At 47.2% G+C, this 16,760-nt stretch overlaps 1 protein-coding gene across 12 annotated transcripts; it reads right to left on the bottom strand.

Moving 5' to 3' along the window:
- Positions 1–1,255: 1,255 nt before the first annotated feature.
- Positions 1,256–16,406, bottom strand: LOC133153712 (atos homolog protein B). 12 transcript variants are annotated; one of them, XM_061277735.1, is made up of 13 exons: positions 16,077–16,406; positions 10,278–10,345; positions 9,422–9,562; positions 8,972–9,101; positions 7,213–7,390; positions 6,953–7,070; positions 5,421–6,686; positions 3,970–4,028; positions 3,755–3,854; positions 3,524–3,682; positions 2,686–2,754; positions 1,954–2,144; positions 1,256–1,845 (listed from the first exon to the last, which is right to left on the bottom strand). In XM_061277735.1, exons 7-13 carry the CDS (start codon positions 6,549–6,551, stop codon positions 1,692–1,694), a joined length of 1,863 nt encoding a protein of 620 aa, XP_061133719.1. In that variant the 5' UTR covers positions 6,552–6,686; positions 6,953–7,070; positions 7,213–7,390; positions 8,972–9,101; positions 9,422–9,562; positions 10,278–10,345; positions 16,077–16,406; the 3' UTR covers positions 1,256–1,691. The 12 variants fall into 12 exon arrangements, with proteins under 12 accessions (XP_061133719.1, XP_061133726.1, XP_061133722.1 ...); XM_061277742.1 differs by lacking the exon at positions 8,972–9,101 and having other exon boundaries at positions 10,237–10,348; XM_061277738.1 differs by lacking the exon at positions 8,972–9,101 and having other exon boundaries at positions 10,278–10,348.
- Between the last annotated feature and the right edge of the window lie 354 nt (positions 16,407–16,760).

The raw sequence follows: 16,760 nt of genomic DNA, 5'->3' as shown, positions 1-16,760 counted from the left end.
CTCGTTGGGTACCAAACTTTAAAGTTGTATAATGTATTTTTTTTCTAATATATTTATTTATTTTAAACCCATACTGTGTCGCTCCTTGGCTACAAGGAGTGTTTTTTTTTTTTGTTTGGTTAGTTGTGCAACGCCATGAGTAGCCAGAAGGGGGAAGCACTGCTCTATTTATAAGGAAGTAGCGATCCTTTCTCAAAGTCAAATAAGATTCGATATGATTTTTCTAAACTTTTATTTCAATGTCTGTATCCGATAGAGCTAAAAATGGGACCAGCCGGAAAGTTGGGTCAAATTGTTTTGCTAAAACGACCAAGTTTTCTGTTTAAAAAAAAAAAAAAATTAAAAAAATCCAAAAGGCTTGTGCTTTGCAATCCAACCCAAAGTTGAGTCAAATTGAGCCAACCTCCTGGGTCGGTGCAATTTTGTTGAACAGTCAATTCGGGTAAGAAGGAGGGCGGCGACTTGGTTATTAAGGAACCATGATTTTCTCATGAGTTTTCAATAAACCCAACATGCAGGTTTTGGGAATTTGTGAGGAAGTGTCTCTACTTTTGTTTTTGAAATGTGCTGCTATATAAAAGTATTAAAGCAAATAGTTTTGTTTATTTGCACATTGGTCCCCGAACATCTAGAAATGAGATGATGATTTAGAACATCAGGACTTTGTGTGAAGCATTGTATTCTCATGGTTGCTAGTGACGCGTCGTCTGGGCGCCGCCGCACAAAATCACCACGTGGACCTTCCCCTACTTCAGAGCCAAGTCGTCGGGAACACCCCGGCCCTCAATGGCCGCCCAAGCGCATCTCCTCGTGTCGGCCACGGGCCAGGCCATTGAGGGCTACTTGGAAGCTACTTTTAGGGCACCGCTGCATTTCTAAAAAGAACAGGCTCAACGAATGGGGGTTTCTTGCCAGCTGAAAATTTTATTTATATGTACATATACTTCCCCCCCCCCCCTGGATTTAAATACCCCCCCACCCCTCCTATTTCCTCCCTCCCTCTCTCAGAGAGAGAAAGGTCGTCTGGCTTAAAGGACACACTCTACTTTTGTGCAGCATATTGCTTCTTAAGACATTTGCGAAAAACAAAAAATCCATAAATTAAAAAATACTACACATTTTCATTCTGCTCTAGCATCAGAATGCTTTGAACAGAATCTAAAAAAATAAAATCTTTACAAAAGAAATAGCACATTGTCCCTCAGTCTGGCTACATAACAGGAAGTTGATTTGGGGTTTTTACTTTTTTGTCGTCGTCGTCGTCGCCACAAGGGACGGACGGCCATCTTGGCTTGAATCGTCAAATAACGGTGAGGTCTTCTTTCGTGTCGGTCGACCGCAACGTGTGTTTCCATTGTACTAAAATCACACTTTTGGAGTTCCGCGTGCAGCCAGAGCGAAGGACAGCGCGATACGTACGGCACTCGAGGAAAACTCAGGTGTTGAAGTCACAAGGCATGCAAGTTAAACGTGAGTCACCTCCAGATGTGTGAAGTCCGGATTCAGTCAGCGGTGTGCGCGTGTGTCAGTGTTTGTGCATTTCTTTGTACAGACTTTTGACCCATGTTGGATCAAGAGCGAGCCCTGTCGGCATTTTGGCTTTCCTCGTCCGGTCCGTCCGTCCGTCCGTCGGTCCTTGTAAAATGCAGTCTCTTTGGCTCCCTCTTCTTTAGGAAGCACAGTCGGTCGGGTCACACGCGGGGGGAGTATTTGGGGTTACTTGGCACCTCGGTGAAAGATTTCAGCTCGTAAGGGATCCCCGTGTCCACTTCCACGGGCTTGCGGGAGAATAGCAGCCGGATATCGTTGTGCAAGTAGATCTTCCCAGATTTGGAGCTGTGGAATCTAAAAAAAAAAAAAAACTTTTGTGTCAAGAGATTTACAATACAAATGACGGGATGGAATTGAATTGAACAATGTGTCCATTTTTGAAGGCAAACGCTCCTCTCCTACCTGAGATGTATCAGGTAGCAGAGAATCTTCCTGCAGTCTGCCGAGCCGTGTTTCTTCCCGTCTCCGTCCTCCTCGACGGGCATCAGGAAGATGCGATGGCGCAGGAAGGTCATGTGATTGGTAGGCATGTCGTCAAAGTTGTACGTCACCAGGAACATCTTTACCACAGTTTTGTTGGGATTAAATAAGGTCTGGAGGGGAGAGAAGATCATCACACAGCGGCGGGTTCAGGTTTTAGGCTTCGACCTCATTCTGCTGAAGCCCAATAAAACACAACACATAGAGAAAGGCATGCTGTGCTTTTAAAACAACCACACTGCCTTGCCTTGGAATAGCTTCATGCTAACCAAAAATGCAAACTGCCATAGAGGCGTTAACAAATAGCATCAAGTGGCGGTTAGGGCGCTTGAAGCAATGGCTATTTGAACAAAATAGGTGCAGCAAATCATGTGGACAGACAATTGAACAATACCCATGGACATATATATATATATAAATATACACACGAGACAACTAACACCAATGACTGCATCCCACTGAGTCACAGTGGCAGTAAAAGTCTTTGTTAGTGTTAGCATGACTGTATTATACTGCCCCCTAATGGCCAAGGAAGCACAAGCTGTTAACTGACCACCCCCCCAAAAAAATCACGTAGTTGGAAATCACTGATCTAGGTCCATTCAATAAAGTACTTTAAATGTTTTTTTGTGTGAATAAAGATGATAAACTTACCACTTGAATGGTCCCTGCTTTGGGTATGCTGTAGCCTTTCTTTCCAAGCTTCTCCAGGGATATCAAACCCTGTGACACACAACCAGCGAGCCCATCCATCATTGCCACACACAAAAACAATTTAGCATTCATTTCCTGCAATGCTTCGGACTCCTTTTGCTACGAGGAGTGACATGCAAATTGTACACAGAAGATTGCAGGGGAGACCGTCGCAACTGTAAGGCAAACATGTTAACCACATGTCCCACATGTGCGGCACCACACGGATATTTTAGCTGCCAACATCAGCATGTGTCCACAGGCTCCAGACTGCCCCGAAATGGTGAAATTTGAGACAGAGCAAGTAAATCTATCATCTACTCGCACATGTGCAACCAGTAAATTTGCTCCTTTACAAATTTGTTTATTTATTTTTGTTGATGCCAAACATTTGCGCCATTTGTCATTAATATAGTTAAAAGGAGTAGAATGTGTGTTTATGGTAAATAAATCCAGTTTTCCTCAAACTAATAAACCTAATTTACCATCTTAGAACCAACATCAGTCGGCAAAAAATAGACTGGGCAAAATACCTTTTCCAAATAAACGAGTCTGCTGCCATCTAGTGGTCTACAATAAGATTACACAAACATGCAGAAGGGAAAAGAAGTAGTGTGCTGCCATCTAGTGGTCTAAAATAAGATTACACCAAAAACACAAAGAAAAGTAACAGAGGCTGTGGGCTTCTAATTCCAAAGATCTATCCGAGGAACAGAAGAAAGAATCACGTCGCATGATCTCACCTAATTATTTTTCTTCAGCGATAAATAAGAGCACACACACACACTTAACCACTGACCAGGAAGGGCGAGGGGGCGCTGTGCTCGGAGATGTCGTAGTATGTAACCTGCACGGGCAACGTGACGTGCTGCGGGCAGTAGGAGCCGCTGGCGCCGATCTCCGCCGTGAAGCCTTCGATGCGGCCCGATGGCGAGAAGCGTCCCTTTAGCATTGACTCCTAGACAAGGGAAGGAACGTGGTCAGAGCCGCCGTGACCTTATCAAAGGCTCCGGTTTTTTCTTCTTAATACCTCAAAGTTTCCTAAAAGTGACCTGCTGATGGAAGAAGAGGGCCAGCTGGAACGGGCCGAGGTTCTGCTGTCCGCGTGTCGACCGCTGCGTAACTGGCGGCTGAAAAGGAGCACACAAACACGGAGGAGGGTCTAAGTAGCGGCGCAAACAATCTCCACTTCACTCCTATTCAATTGCTGGCTCTCAAGGAGTTTGTACATTTGCGCGGACTGACCTTTTTACACGCGGACTGCTTTTCAGTCGTCTCCCTGACCTCGTACAGTCTGTGGCACACTAAAAGCAAAAATGGTTTTAGTTTTGGTAATTGTTGCAATCGTTGTGTGACTGCTCGAAGGATCAATATAAAAAAAAAAAAAAAAAAAAAAGTCGGTTACTCAGGCAATTCAACTCAACACAAACTGACCAAATTGGGCTCTTTTTTGGAAAATATAGTATATCTGAAAGAAACAGGTGTATTGCATCAACCTTTCTAATATACTGGAAGTACATCACAGGTGTCAAATTCACCGGACAGTGTCCATTTGGCTAGCCGTTAGCCGGCCGGCTAAACCGTTAGTCACTTTGTGCGTTGAGTGAGAGTCGCCAATGTTCTTCACTGTTTTGTTCAACAAAGGTTTGAACCATTTTCTAATTCGCTGTGGTCAGCTATCTTAATTTGGCTAACTTAACCGTAGACGTGCGCTCGTGTGACGGAAGCCTGCTGCTATACTTTGGCACATTGCACTTTGTTCCTGGCTCGGTCCGCTTGGAAAAAATAACGAATCACTATACATAGCAATGCAGCAAAGCAACAATAACCATTTGTCTCTCCTGGCCTCCTTCATTTAGTAGAAAGAGGACTATTGGGAAAACCCCAAAATGTACCTCAAGTGAACAGAAGCTTGTACATGTTATCCTGTGCCGGTACCTAGTAACGGTCATCGAGCTCTCTTCCTGACTGGCCGCGTAACATTAACAAAGGCTTACCACAAGGCCATTCATCGTTAAGGTCACCCGCTGGTCAGGTGACTCCGCCCCGGGCCAGCCGTTTGCTCCTTCTCCTCCCGACGGCCGCTCTTTGTCATCGTGGCCTCGTCACTTAGTTTGGCCAGCGCATCGTGAGCATTCAAAGTCAAAGATCCAAAGGATGACGATGATGTCATCACTTTTAAGCGATCTGCAGGCTGCCTTTGGCCCTGGCCTTTCCTTCTAGAAGTCTATTGTCATCCCATCAGCCCACTAGCCGCAGCTTCCATTCAAAGCTCTTTCTGGTCTTCCTTGTGTTCACTTCCAGAACTGTTGCGCGAGAGGATGCACGTGCACGTGCCATTGTTTGTGTGTCTTTCTGTACGCCCGCCCACTCGAGCCGGAACAATGATCGACGTGCCAACACGCCATTCGGCTTCGTTCTGGAGATACTCGTGTTGTTCCGGACAGGCGTGCTAATCTTTCACCCCCACCCCTAAAAAAGTCAAATAAAATAATGGATGAACTAACTCATTTCAAATCACCTGGCCTCTGGGCCTTGAGTTTGACGCCTGTGATGTAAAGTTCTACTCTATTGAAGGTGACCTCTCATATAAGAAATGGAATGAGGGATCTTTCCATTTGATGGAAAATATAGAAATTCCAAATCCTGCCTCTAGCAAAACGTGCGTGTGGGAGTGTCCGCTGTGCGGCGCTGACCTTAGAAGGAAGAAGGTGGTTCCAGTACGGAGCAGCTTTAGCGTCAGTGCTACGGCACGATCCCAGCCCCGGCGGAGCCAGCAAGGAAAGCCTGCTCCTCTTGGAGGTAGACGGGCCCTCGTCTTCCGAGCACGACTCGGCCGTTTCGCTGGGCGACAGCAACCTCTTCTTGGCCGGCCAGTGGCCCGCCGCTGACAAACGGTTGGCGCCGGGGGTCTTTTCCCACGAAGCCAGCGGCCCGTTTGAGGAAGAAGCAGCAGCAGTCTGGGTGGCACTCCTCTCAGGTGGCGAAGATTCCAGCCCCACGTCCCATTCCGTGGCCTCTCCTGGTTCTTGGAGTTCCGTGTGGTGCGGGGGAGAGAAGGGGCCCGGGGGGCTGGCGGGCTCGTACGCGGCGGGCACGTCGTACAAATGAGGGCTGGGCTGGCCTCCGGCCGCGCCATTGCCACAACTCTCGTTTGCGGGGCTTCCGATGGAATAGGCGGGTGGGCGCCCGCCCCCGTTTGGCGCTTCGCCTCTGGCTGAGCTTCCCAGAGAAGGGTCGCACATTGGGGGGGATTTTGGCGAGAGGGGAGAGAACGCATCGGGGACGGGCCTGTCGTGATTGTGCTGAGCCGGACGACGGGAGGGGTTGTGGCTGGGGGAGAGCGGGGGGGATCTGGGCAAGCCCCCGCCCTCAGAGTCTCTGTGCTCCGTGCAAGAATAGAGTGAACCACAACCACCGGAGCTCTTCGCTAGCCCCATCAACACCGCTGGCATTGGCGCCGGCCCACACAGCACTCCTCCCTCCAGTCCCTCGATGTCGGGGCAATCCGCCACATGGGGGCGCTTGTGAGTCGACGGAGGCTCCTCCAGCCCTCTTTTCACGCCCGAACGAACAGGCCTGGCTTGGCTATCACTGTGGGACTCAGTGGAGGTAGCAAAACCCCCCAACTGTGAGAAAATGGAGAGTTGATAGACCTTTTGATGGCGCAAATCCTCTTGGTCAAAGTGCCGGGCAGCCCCCGGTCTGACGGCGGCGGCAGAGTCCGGGCCCAGTGCAGGTGCCGTGGGAGGAGGCAGGTCCCCCTCCTGGGCTGGAAGCTCCAGTTGAGCTTTTTTGTGAGAAAGCTCCACATGAATGTGCCGCATGATTGCCTAGCTTGCGAGATGACACAAGAGAGCAACGCAAGCCAGGAAAGGAGGTTCCACAGAACTGTGAACTCCTACACTTCCTGTTTGGTGACTGTCACCCAGCGTGAATCAGCGAGATGAGTCGCACAGCCCCTGAAAAAAATTGGCATAAATATTAAAGCAAAGCAGGATTCTGTGAATGAGCTCAAAGCTCGGCCTTCAAAATAAGAGCACAACACAGGACGTGATGCAAGCTGCGTAGATTTTGCTACCTAAACAGCCGTCATTGTCATTTTGCATAGACGTCGTTTTTCCATTTTAGATTAAAATAGTATCAACGATAGTAATAGTATCAATATATTTGGGGGCTCAAGTGATTGGATTTAGAGTACATTGGCTCATCTCAAAGTTCAACTCACCTCTGTGCCGGTCCTTCTGTAATTGGGCCTAGGCAGACACACAGCATCTGGAAGTTGTGTCTGTCCGGGAAAGAAAAGGCTCTACAAAAGCAACATGTCTACCGCCAAAGCATCTGCCCTGCCAAGGAAAGACATTTCCAAGTTTAGAAAGGAGTCTACAGGAGAAGAAGCAGAAGCATCGACCGCAACAAACGCCTTGCCACCAAATAGCGCACATTTATTTCCGGATGTTTCTCAATCATCTCGACTTGCGCACCTACCAGAGTGCTACGTCAGTGTTGTGTCAGGCTCCCGAGCGAAGGTCCTTCTGAACCAGAGGTGACTCTAGTGGGACTCCATCTGTGATTGGCCGACAGCCACACGCGGCCGCCTTCGTCACCTGGGCGTGCTTTGCAGAAGAACTCTGACATCATGACGGGGTCATAACACCCAGAACACCTGAAGACACAAAATGATCATATTTCAGATTACATTTCAACTGCTGCATTCGAATGTTCCAAAACAAGAAGAGCATCCGATGAAAAGTGATCTGTGCTGCTAAAGGGAGACAGAAGCCTAGCGAGGCATGCCTGACCCACTTGGACCAGAACTTGGGAATGTACTGGGGGGGATGTCGCAGTGAAATGTTGCCCTGGCAACAAGTGGCCCAAGGATAACGCTTCCTTTGTACTTGCCCACAAAGAGGAAGAAGAAAAGCAGAGGGAGTAGTGGAGGTGTTGGAGGGGGGGCATTCGGGACCAGGACTGGGACTTTGTTTTGGAAAGATGCTGTGCCAAGAAAACATTTACAAACGTGAGCAACTGTCATGAATTTGGTATGTAGTCAAATATGTCAATAGATATTGTGGATGTCCAATGATGGAAAAAAAATGCCATAAAGATGAAATCTAGGAGCAATACAGAAGATCTCAATTTGCTGTCAAAAGGTGTAAATGAGAATTCCTGGAAGGAATGAAAATGTCTACAGTCGTAGAAGGTGAATCACCACGTTTCGTTACGTTCGAGGCGAGCGGTAGAGAAGCAAGAGTATTTATAGTCGTCGGTCTGTGCCGGAGCTCATCGGAGCACCCAAAGGTTCGGTCGGTCGGTCCCACTTGATTTCTGCCCCTATTTTAAACTTGATCAAGAAGCCACTTGGCAGCTGTCGCCTTTTGGCCCGCCAGCTGAGAAGGAAACAAAACACCTGAGGCAAAATTGTCACTTGGTTCAAAATTCAAATTCTAAATAAAACTTGCATGATAGCCCCAGAAATGCAACGCTGATCCAATTGGACTCTTGGAATATGGGATGGGACATGAGCTAGAAAAGAGTACCTGGCAGACTTATGGTTAATAAGTCACAGGGGTGGTGGCTCACTTTGTTTTTTGCCAACCGCAAAGGAAGGGGAAGCACAATAGGAGTGGTTGAAAATGGAGTGAATTATGACTGAAATAAAAAAAAAAAAAAATAAACAGTTGACGCAGAAACAACTGAAGAAAATCCCAACGCTCTGCTTCTCATGAGGAATCAAGGCTACAAAACCAAAAGGTGGTCATTTCACAATGATATGATTGGAAGAGCTGCCTTGGGGATTTGGACTTGACGCATTCCCTCGAAATACTTTTTAGACCCAAGAGATAAAACGCCGCCATATGTTTGACGTTACGCATGTTTTGGCAGAAAAAACAGAAAGGCAATAAAAGGCTTTCCGGTAGAGAAACTTGATTTTAGCAGCTATGCTAAGTGGCCAGGAAGATGTATGGACCAGAGGAGTGGGTCAAAGGTCACAGTCAATTTTTGTTACATCCCTATGAAAACAAACACACTTTGACTGGAGTCGCACCATTTTTTTTTTCTTTTTTTTTTTCTTTTTGGTGTCCTCACTGCACACTTTCACCAAGCGGAGGTGTGATTGCATCAGTAGGGCAAGTCCACAGTCAGCTTCCCAAATCAAGTCAAGTCGATTTGTATAGCCCTAAATCACTAGCAGTCTCAAAGGGCTTCACATAGACAATTTAAATTGTCAAAGTCGCGCGCATACCTTTAAACGTAACACGAGAGGAGACTGTTGTCTGAGTTTAGCCATCAGGCCGGCGATTAGATTGCAGGAGCCGTGTACGGTTTGGAAATCCGACGTCACCTCGCGGACAAGGGGATGGAATGACAGCTGCCTGCGCGTGTTTATGGATGAAAAAGAAAGGACTGAAGGGAAAGGAGCGAGAGGGTCTGAAAACTTGTCAAGCTCTGAGGGACGCGGCGGCGGCGGTGGCCCACACGCAAACAAAAGCCGGCCGGCCGCCGGCGGGCAGCAGAGTCGAAACTGGCTCAGTGAGGAAATAGTTGCTGAGACGGCAATCTGGCCCGGGGTCCCCACTCAGTCCCTGTCTGTGGTGTGGCCATTTTAGGAGAGTCGAGCGAGCGAGCTACATGATGCCAATTAACAGGCTGCCAGTTTAGCAATGTTGACGTCGGGAGAACTTGTGACACTCACCCTGGAAGTTTCTAGTCGGCTTCCTCTCTCGAGTGGGATGTGGCTGTATTCCAGGTCGTCTTGTCCCTCTTTGCTCAACTTCCTCCACAAGTGTTGAGAGTCGCCTTGCTTGCTTGTTTTCAGCCTTGGTTTTCCTCCTCCCTGAGTAACACACACACACAAAACTTAAAGCCATCATCAACAACCCTCAAACACACAAAGTCCCTCGCTCTCTCTCTCTCTCTCTCTCTCACCCGCCCTTGCCTCTGCCTTTCTCTCATTGGCGCCTCTGCACACCATCTCGAGCACAAAAGCCCCCTCACATGCTTGGTTCTCTCGTCCTCACCCCCTCATCTCGTCCTTCCATACTGCCCTCAGCAGCTCCTTTAAAAGAGTCTCTCAGGATTGCACTTAGGTTTCCTTCCTTCCTTCCTTCCTTCCTTCCTTCCTTCCTTCCTTCCTTCCTTCCTCCCTCCCTCCCTTCCTTCCTTCCTTCCTTCCTTCCTTCCTACCTACCTACCTACCTACCAGCTGTTAGCAGTGAGAGGCCTGCTTTGCTCACTCAGCAAGAGAGGCCATACACAGACTAGGGAGGGGGGGGGGGGGGGGTCGGTGTTATGCTATCAGCTGATTGGCCAGAGGAAAGGTGGGCCAGCTGGAGTAGTCGGCATTCTGATAGGTCAGGTCTTGGCACCTGAAGCTCCGCCCACCTGCTCATGCTTGTTTTACGTTCAAGTGGAAAAAGGGCACCCTTAAAGTGAACAACTACATATAGTCTCCAATCGTTTATCCCCGTTCACACAGACAATGAAAATGAAAAAGGCAGTTTAGCGCACATTCAACAATCAATACTTTCTTTCTCCCCTCCATGACATACGTGAGTTTGGCATGCGAAGTGCACGGCGGCGCCCGCCTCCGTCCGGCGTGTACCAGCTGAGAGTTTATCTGCTGGGGCAAAGGAGAAAGTTGATCAGCTGAGCACCAGGAGCAGCGTGTAGCGGGACGTCCGTGCGCATTGTGCCATCTGCGTGCTACGTTGTTGACGAGGGAGGCATGAACTATTTGGAAGCAACCGCACGGCGCTGCCGGTGGGTGGAGATTAAGAAACAAACATGCCCCGAGCTGTCATGAAAAGCAACGGCGCACCGCACGACTCTTACAGACATCGCCGCTTGCGCTTTATCTTTATTTAGCAAACTTGTGGATTGTTATCAGACGCGTGCTGGTCTTGACATGTGAGCCTGCGCAAGCTATTGATAGCGCCGTGCGACTGACAGACAGACAGACAGACTTTTAACTCCCTTCATCGACTCGCCTTCTCGTCCCGTTTCAACAATCTGCTTCGTTGCTCACATGTACTGTCAATAAACTGCCTGGCCAAGAAAAGGAATTGCAACTTGTTGCATGAGACACATTTGCATTTCCACCCACCAGCTCCCATTTAAAGAGCACACGTTGCCAGCCAGCCATCCATATATGGTGAAAGGAGGCGCGTCATGTCCATGAAGCCAGCCAAGCCCTCCCATGCAGGCTGAGTGCAGCCGAGAAGTCAGCAAGCATTGAAAACAACACCGACATTCCATTGCAAGCATGTATGGAAGGCCCAGAGGGCGCATGGCCATTTGTTTTCATTTTCTTAGCATCGTTCTTTTTCTTAATAAAGATCATTTCATTGAAATTTAAGGCCGAATGACGAATGACAAGTTTAGACAAGGGGAGGAAGAAGCAAAGTCGAGGGAGGGTGTATGTGAAGAGGTAGTTGCACTGGTTGCTTGTTGTTATAGTTGAAGAGGCATGGGCCTCCCGTTCACTTGTTAAGTGTATACAGGCGTGTGTTCTTATTTAAGAGCTTAAAGGTTGGGAGTGGTTGCATGTTGAAGCAGCCTAAGGTCGAGGTTTGGACATTTCCACGACTAATGAATCAGAAGCAATTTGGTTTGACGGTCAACTATGTAGAAATGTAAGATTATGTGTCATTACCATGACAAAGCCAGCGCTAGTGTAGCATCAATATTGTTACGTCATAGCGTTAGCAATATGTTTGGGTACAATGCTCGATTGTTTTGGAGTGATACCCCCACAAGTTAAATTCCAGGTTGTGCCCCACCCACACTGTTTTTTTTTCTTCTTCTCATATTCTGGAGTCCTCGGTCACAGTTGGGTGATTTGAAGTCTCTGTGGCATGTTTGAGCAGCTGGGTGTGGATGCAGAAGCTCACAAAGTAGGAACCACACAAGTTCACGTAACATTAGCATAGATTGTATGGTCCCAGAAAATGGCCGTGTCGCGCACCCGGCTGAATCTTGAAGTGCTTTCATTTCTCGCGCTGAACACAGCAAAGATTCTACATGGAACAAAAAAAACATTGCGTGAAATGCCAGCCCAGTTAATAGACCTTTGACTGGGCAACCCCCAGTTCACTCAATGGCAGTGAATGAGTTCATCTACTACCACCGCAAATGAGTGAAATTTGAAAGCCCTTAGTGAACAAACATGAAAACCAAAAGCTATTATTTGGACCACGCGCTTATAATTGGACTGTGGTGAAGGTCCTTTACAGCGAGCGGGCTTGCCCTTTATAAACAAACAAGCATTGGCAGTGCACACAATTAAACAGTAGGCCCACCAGTGAGATCTAAAACTAGACTTATTAGTATTCTTGTCACCGCATCCAATTGTTATTGCTTTCTTTTCTTTTTCTTTTTAAAACTGTTGTCCACCTCTTGTTTGATAGGAATGTTAAAAAGCGATGTCTTTATGCAAGTTGTCTGTCCCTCATTAGTAACCGATGAAGGGGGCTGGCTAGCTACCTAACTAGCTCGCTTGCTAACTCCGTGCCAAAGATGGGCCAAGTAATAACAAATTCTTACACATCTTTATCATTCTTTAAACCCTAACCTGGACAAGAACAAGTGATGCCCACAGTTTGACCCGAAACAAATTAAATTCCATTATTCCTCGGAACAGATCCAGTTCCCCAATGAAATTCTTCCACCCACAGGAGAGTTCAAATACTTGCTCACATTACAAAAGAAATGTGAGGCAGAAAAAAAACAAGAGTGGAGAAGAAAAACAAACCCACATGACTGATATGCAGCTGTCCAGGGAGGAAACGCGGCGATAGGGAGGAGTGTGGCACCCAGAATTTGGAGTGACAGGCCGGCCCAGTTCAGACGATAGAATGTTCCACGGAAAATATGCATAAAGGACAGAAAATAAAGCCGCCTCTTCCACCCCTTTTTAGGCCCTTAAATCTTCTGCCAACGTTTATTTGTGGCTCACGCATTCATTAATCAAGTGTTTAAAAATGAACTTTCTTCAGTGGCGTGGACGGATGGACGGACGGGTCACACGGAGAGAAATGAGTCACATTCACCAGAAAAGTTGCAATAGAGTGTCAGTTGTTCTGTTGACTCACTTCTCACAGAGATGGAGAATCAAGCGACTCCAGCTGAATCTTGAGATACCAGTAAGCCCATTTGAAAGTCTTGCCAGATAAGATTCAGACATTGGTTGGCCCATTTGTTTTCTGCTTTGTCTTGCTAACGCAAACTCGAGATACAAGTGCTATATGGCGGCAGGTGAGAAGATAACGTTTGTAAATATTATTTCCAAACATGATTATCACTCAAGACTGAAGGTTACTGTCAAACTAAACACGAAACAAAGAGAATTATTGATCAAACAACTTCATAGCCTTTGTAATCTGAATGCGAACAAACAATGGGAAACACCAGAGACACGTTGGGGGGGGGGGGGGGGGGGTGCAGGGAGAGGCCATGCAAGGGTTAATCCCGAGATCAGTGCAACACACACGGTCCTTAAGCAGCACTTGGAAGATTTAATGTTGCTGGACTTGCAGCTTTGTTTTGTGCCTTGGAGCTACGAAAATGAACCGAGGACAAGTTAGCGAGAGCACATCTGGTCGGTCATGTGACTAAAACTGGGTGTTTTAAAGCCATCAAGCCAAAAATTCAATTCACAGTACTGGACATGAAAGGTACATTGATACAAACAGATAGTACCCAAACCTTTTTCTAACTTACTGTTGCAAGAAAAAGAATACAAATGTGTTTTTTAAAGTCATTGTTATGTCTGACAATCCATAATTGTCCGACGAAAAGATTGGATTGAAAATGCAGATGTCCCTTGGTTGTTGTTCCCAAAAATGCAAAGGAACCTGCCAAGAACTGATAAATAGCAGCAGTTGAGAGAGCAACGTCGCAGCCGAGTTGCTTCCACAATCCAAATGGTGACGGACCGGCAAAGGACACGAATACAAACTTTTAGACAAATATACACTAATGCAGCGACGCTAAGCTCCACGGTGACCTCTATAATGCATAGATTTTCATCTCGACCAACACGTTTCGCCTTGGGTGACAATGGAGAACAAAATCCATTTAGGGAGATTGGATGGGCCTTGTTGATCTGTGATCGAGGCGGCTATTTTGTTACCGTGACACAGTTTTAAAGGTCATAGGCATCGGTATCGGGATTTATCAAATCAAAATAAAGGATGATGGATGAGGAGAAACGGCCGAGTGGAGGCTTCTTGGAAACCATCGCTCCAAATGGACTGACTGAAAACAGCAAGGAAGCGGTACCATTTACTTTGGGTCGTTGTCCATCTGCACTGTGAAGCGCCATCCATTTGGCTGAATAGGAGCAGAAAATATTACTCCAAGCAGCACTTGAGATTTCATGCTACTCCTATCATAAAAAAAAACCAAAATCATACAGGCCCATTGGCAGCCATGGGCAGCCACCTAGCCATGAAATGGCTGAGCAGCCATTCCGAATTTTGTCCCAAAATTCAAAAGCCTCAATGCATATCATATGCTGGAAATTGCTGGTTTGACAATTTTACAGTCAACACAAGCAAGCCACAAGCAAGGCAAGTAGGCAAAATGGCATTGGAGTGAAATCAATCCATTGATCAACAAAGACTCACTCGTGAATGATAGAGGAAAAGTCACAGGCCAGACATTCTCTTCTCTAAGCGTTACAATGACCCTTTAGAGATCAATATGTCTTTATTGTCGGAGGTATTAAAACACTAATTACAGCACAAGTACAATGCGCACACATTCATACACATTCTGAGGGGATCAATAAATCTCCACGGCAGCGTTGACCCGTATAATCTCGAATATCACATCCGACGACGACAAACCCTCATGGTCACAGGGAGATTTAATAGAATTCCACACATGCAATAAGTTGTCCATTCGTTGCTACCAGTGTGTTCCGTACCGTTGACGAATAACGGCCCTCAGCAGAGAGCGCATCTGACGTGCACGTGGATGAACGTGCCGCAGCTTCTTTGCGGGCAAAGCGCCCTTTGCCTTCATAGAGAGCCAGAGGACCCGGAACAGGCTTGCCTGGTAATCGGTTTCACGTGGCTCACGATGTGCGGGAATGAGTCAACTGTCCAACGAGATCCTGATGGTTGAGACTTTTTTTTGTAAGAATCAACCTCAAAGCTGAGTTTGAGGGTTCGAATCTTCATGTTGCAGAGTCTTTATGTGCTACTCTGGGTTTTCTCCACCACCTGCCACAAAAGGGTCCTAAGTTTTCCACAGGTATGAATGTGAATCAAAGATTGTCAATGTGGTCTCAGTCCAGGGTCTACCCCTCCTTTTTTTTTTTTTTTTTAACCACAGCCTCCAGCATAATGAGGTGCCAGGACAAGTGGATGTAACAATGGACTCTTCTTTGAACAAGCTTACTAAATACATACATATATGTCGGCAGGCCAGAACCCCTTAACCCTGCTGAGGAACATTTCCCTCGCCTTCAGGCTGATGGCTAAGACGCCCATGACGTCACACTCATCTGAGGACAAAGCCCACTGGTTTCTGCCAGACAGAAAGGTGGGGAGGGGGCTTTAAAGGAAGAAAGAAGGGAGGGTGGAAAAGATGTCGACTCGCAGATGAAATCCGCCCGCTTGGTGAATGTGTGTGCATTGTATGTCTCGATGCAGAGGGGCGAGTGGCACGGCGCTGTGCCGTCAATGCCATCGTGCCCTGCTTGTCAGGACAAGGCATGACCCCACAGAGCATGTGAGCATTATATCACCACCGAGAATCTATTGCACCAATGCATCATGTAATCCCCATGTGCAATATCCTCCCCTCACAGTCATCACTGAGGTCTAGGCCAGGGATCATCCATCCATCCATCCATCCATCCATCCATCCATCCATCCATCCATCCATCCATCCATCCATCCATCCATCCATCCATCCATCCGAAAATGTGTAAAAATAGCAGGTGCCTGCGCTGTTTGAAGTAGATTCCATAGGTGCAGTTGGAAGCAAATGTTGAATACAGTGGGATTATGAACCCAATCCACCGCAGACTGTTCACAGTGAGGCAGACAAAGCAGGGGAACGCCCCCTCCGCCCAGCAAGCGGCTGTCAGGGCCATCAACTGGTTCAGGCTGGATTCCAGGCATTCTTATACTTCACAGATCAATCCGTCGACCATGTACATGGCAAACCGATGAGCGGCATGTCAAGAGCACCAGCCCCCTAAAGAAAAAAAAAAAATCCAACCCTCCAAGAACGCCTGTCTGTTTTTTCCACCACCACACAATGCAATACTTAAAGTTGGCACACACACAAAGATGAGGCAACGAGCTGGTGAAAAAAACATCATAAAAGGTTCTTACCGAGATAAATGTCCACTCGAAAGGAAAATCACAGCCTGGCGACCTTCACTGACGTGTCGTTTGGCTCTTTGGATAGATTTTTGTCGTGTTGCTCGCTTTGACGGAATCCAGGTAGGTTCGAGAACCGTACAAGGCCAACGTCGAGTTACAAGCTAGAAAATGACACTCAAATACCCGAACTACGCGTCTTCTCAGTTTCTCGGGAGGAGGTTCGGGTCTGTGTCCGACTCTTTTCTAGCTTCTCTTGTGCTGTGTGCTTTTCGAGCGTTCGCAGCTGTTTTCGTTGTTCCAACCTTTTGCCTCCCTCCCTCTCCCCTGTGCCTTTAAACGACGACGTTTCCGGGGTTTACTACTTAATACATAAAAGGCGGGGCTTCGCTGCCAGCTGAGCGCTTGTCATTTACTCGATTGGTTAGTCCTAGCCCTCGTAGCCAATCAGATTTTGAGTGTACGCCTGCTTCAATATATGCAAGGCTATTCAGAAACACGGCTCTGTGATTGGACCTTTGATTGACTAAAGAACCGCCCAGTACACGTGCGTTTGTTCTCGCGTCCCAGCCTCAAGTCTTCGCTTCATCGTATCGATGGTCAATAAAATCCACAAAGAGCAACAACAAATACAACAGAAGAATAATCATCCGCGTTTTGGTCAAACGTGAAGCGTCACGTTTGAACAGGTCTGAT

This window comes from Syngnathus typhle, linkage group LG5 (genome assembly GCF_033458585.1).
Source record: "Syngnathus typhle isolate RoL2023-S1 ecotype Sweden linkage group LG5, RoL_Styp_1.0, whole genome shotgun sequence".
NCBI lineage: Eukaryota > Metazoa > Chordata > Actinopteri > Syngnathiformes > Syngnathidae > Syngnathus > Syngnathus typhle.
The sequence above is the reverse complement of the archived record's forward strand: the minus strand, read 5'-3'. Positions and strand labels throughout refer to the sequence as shown.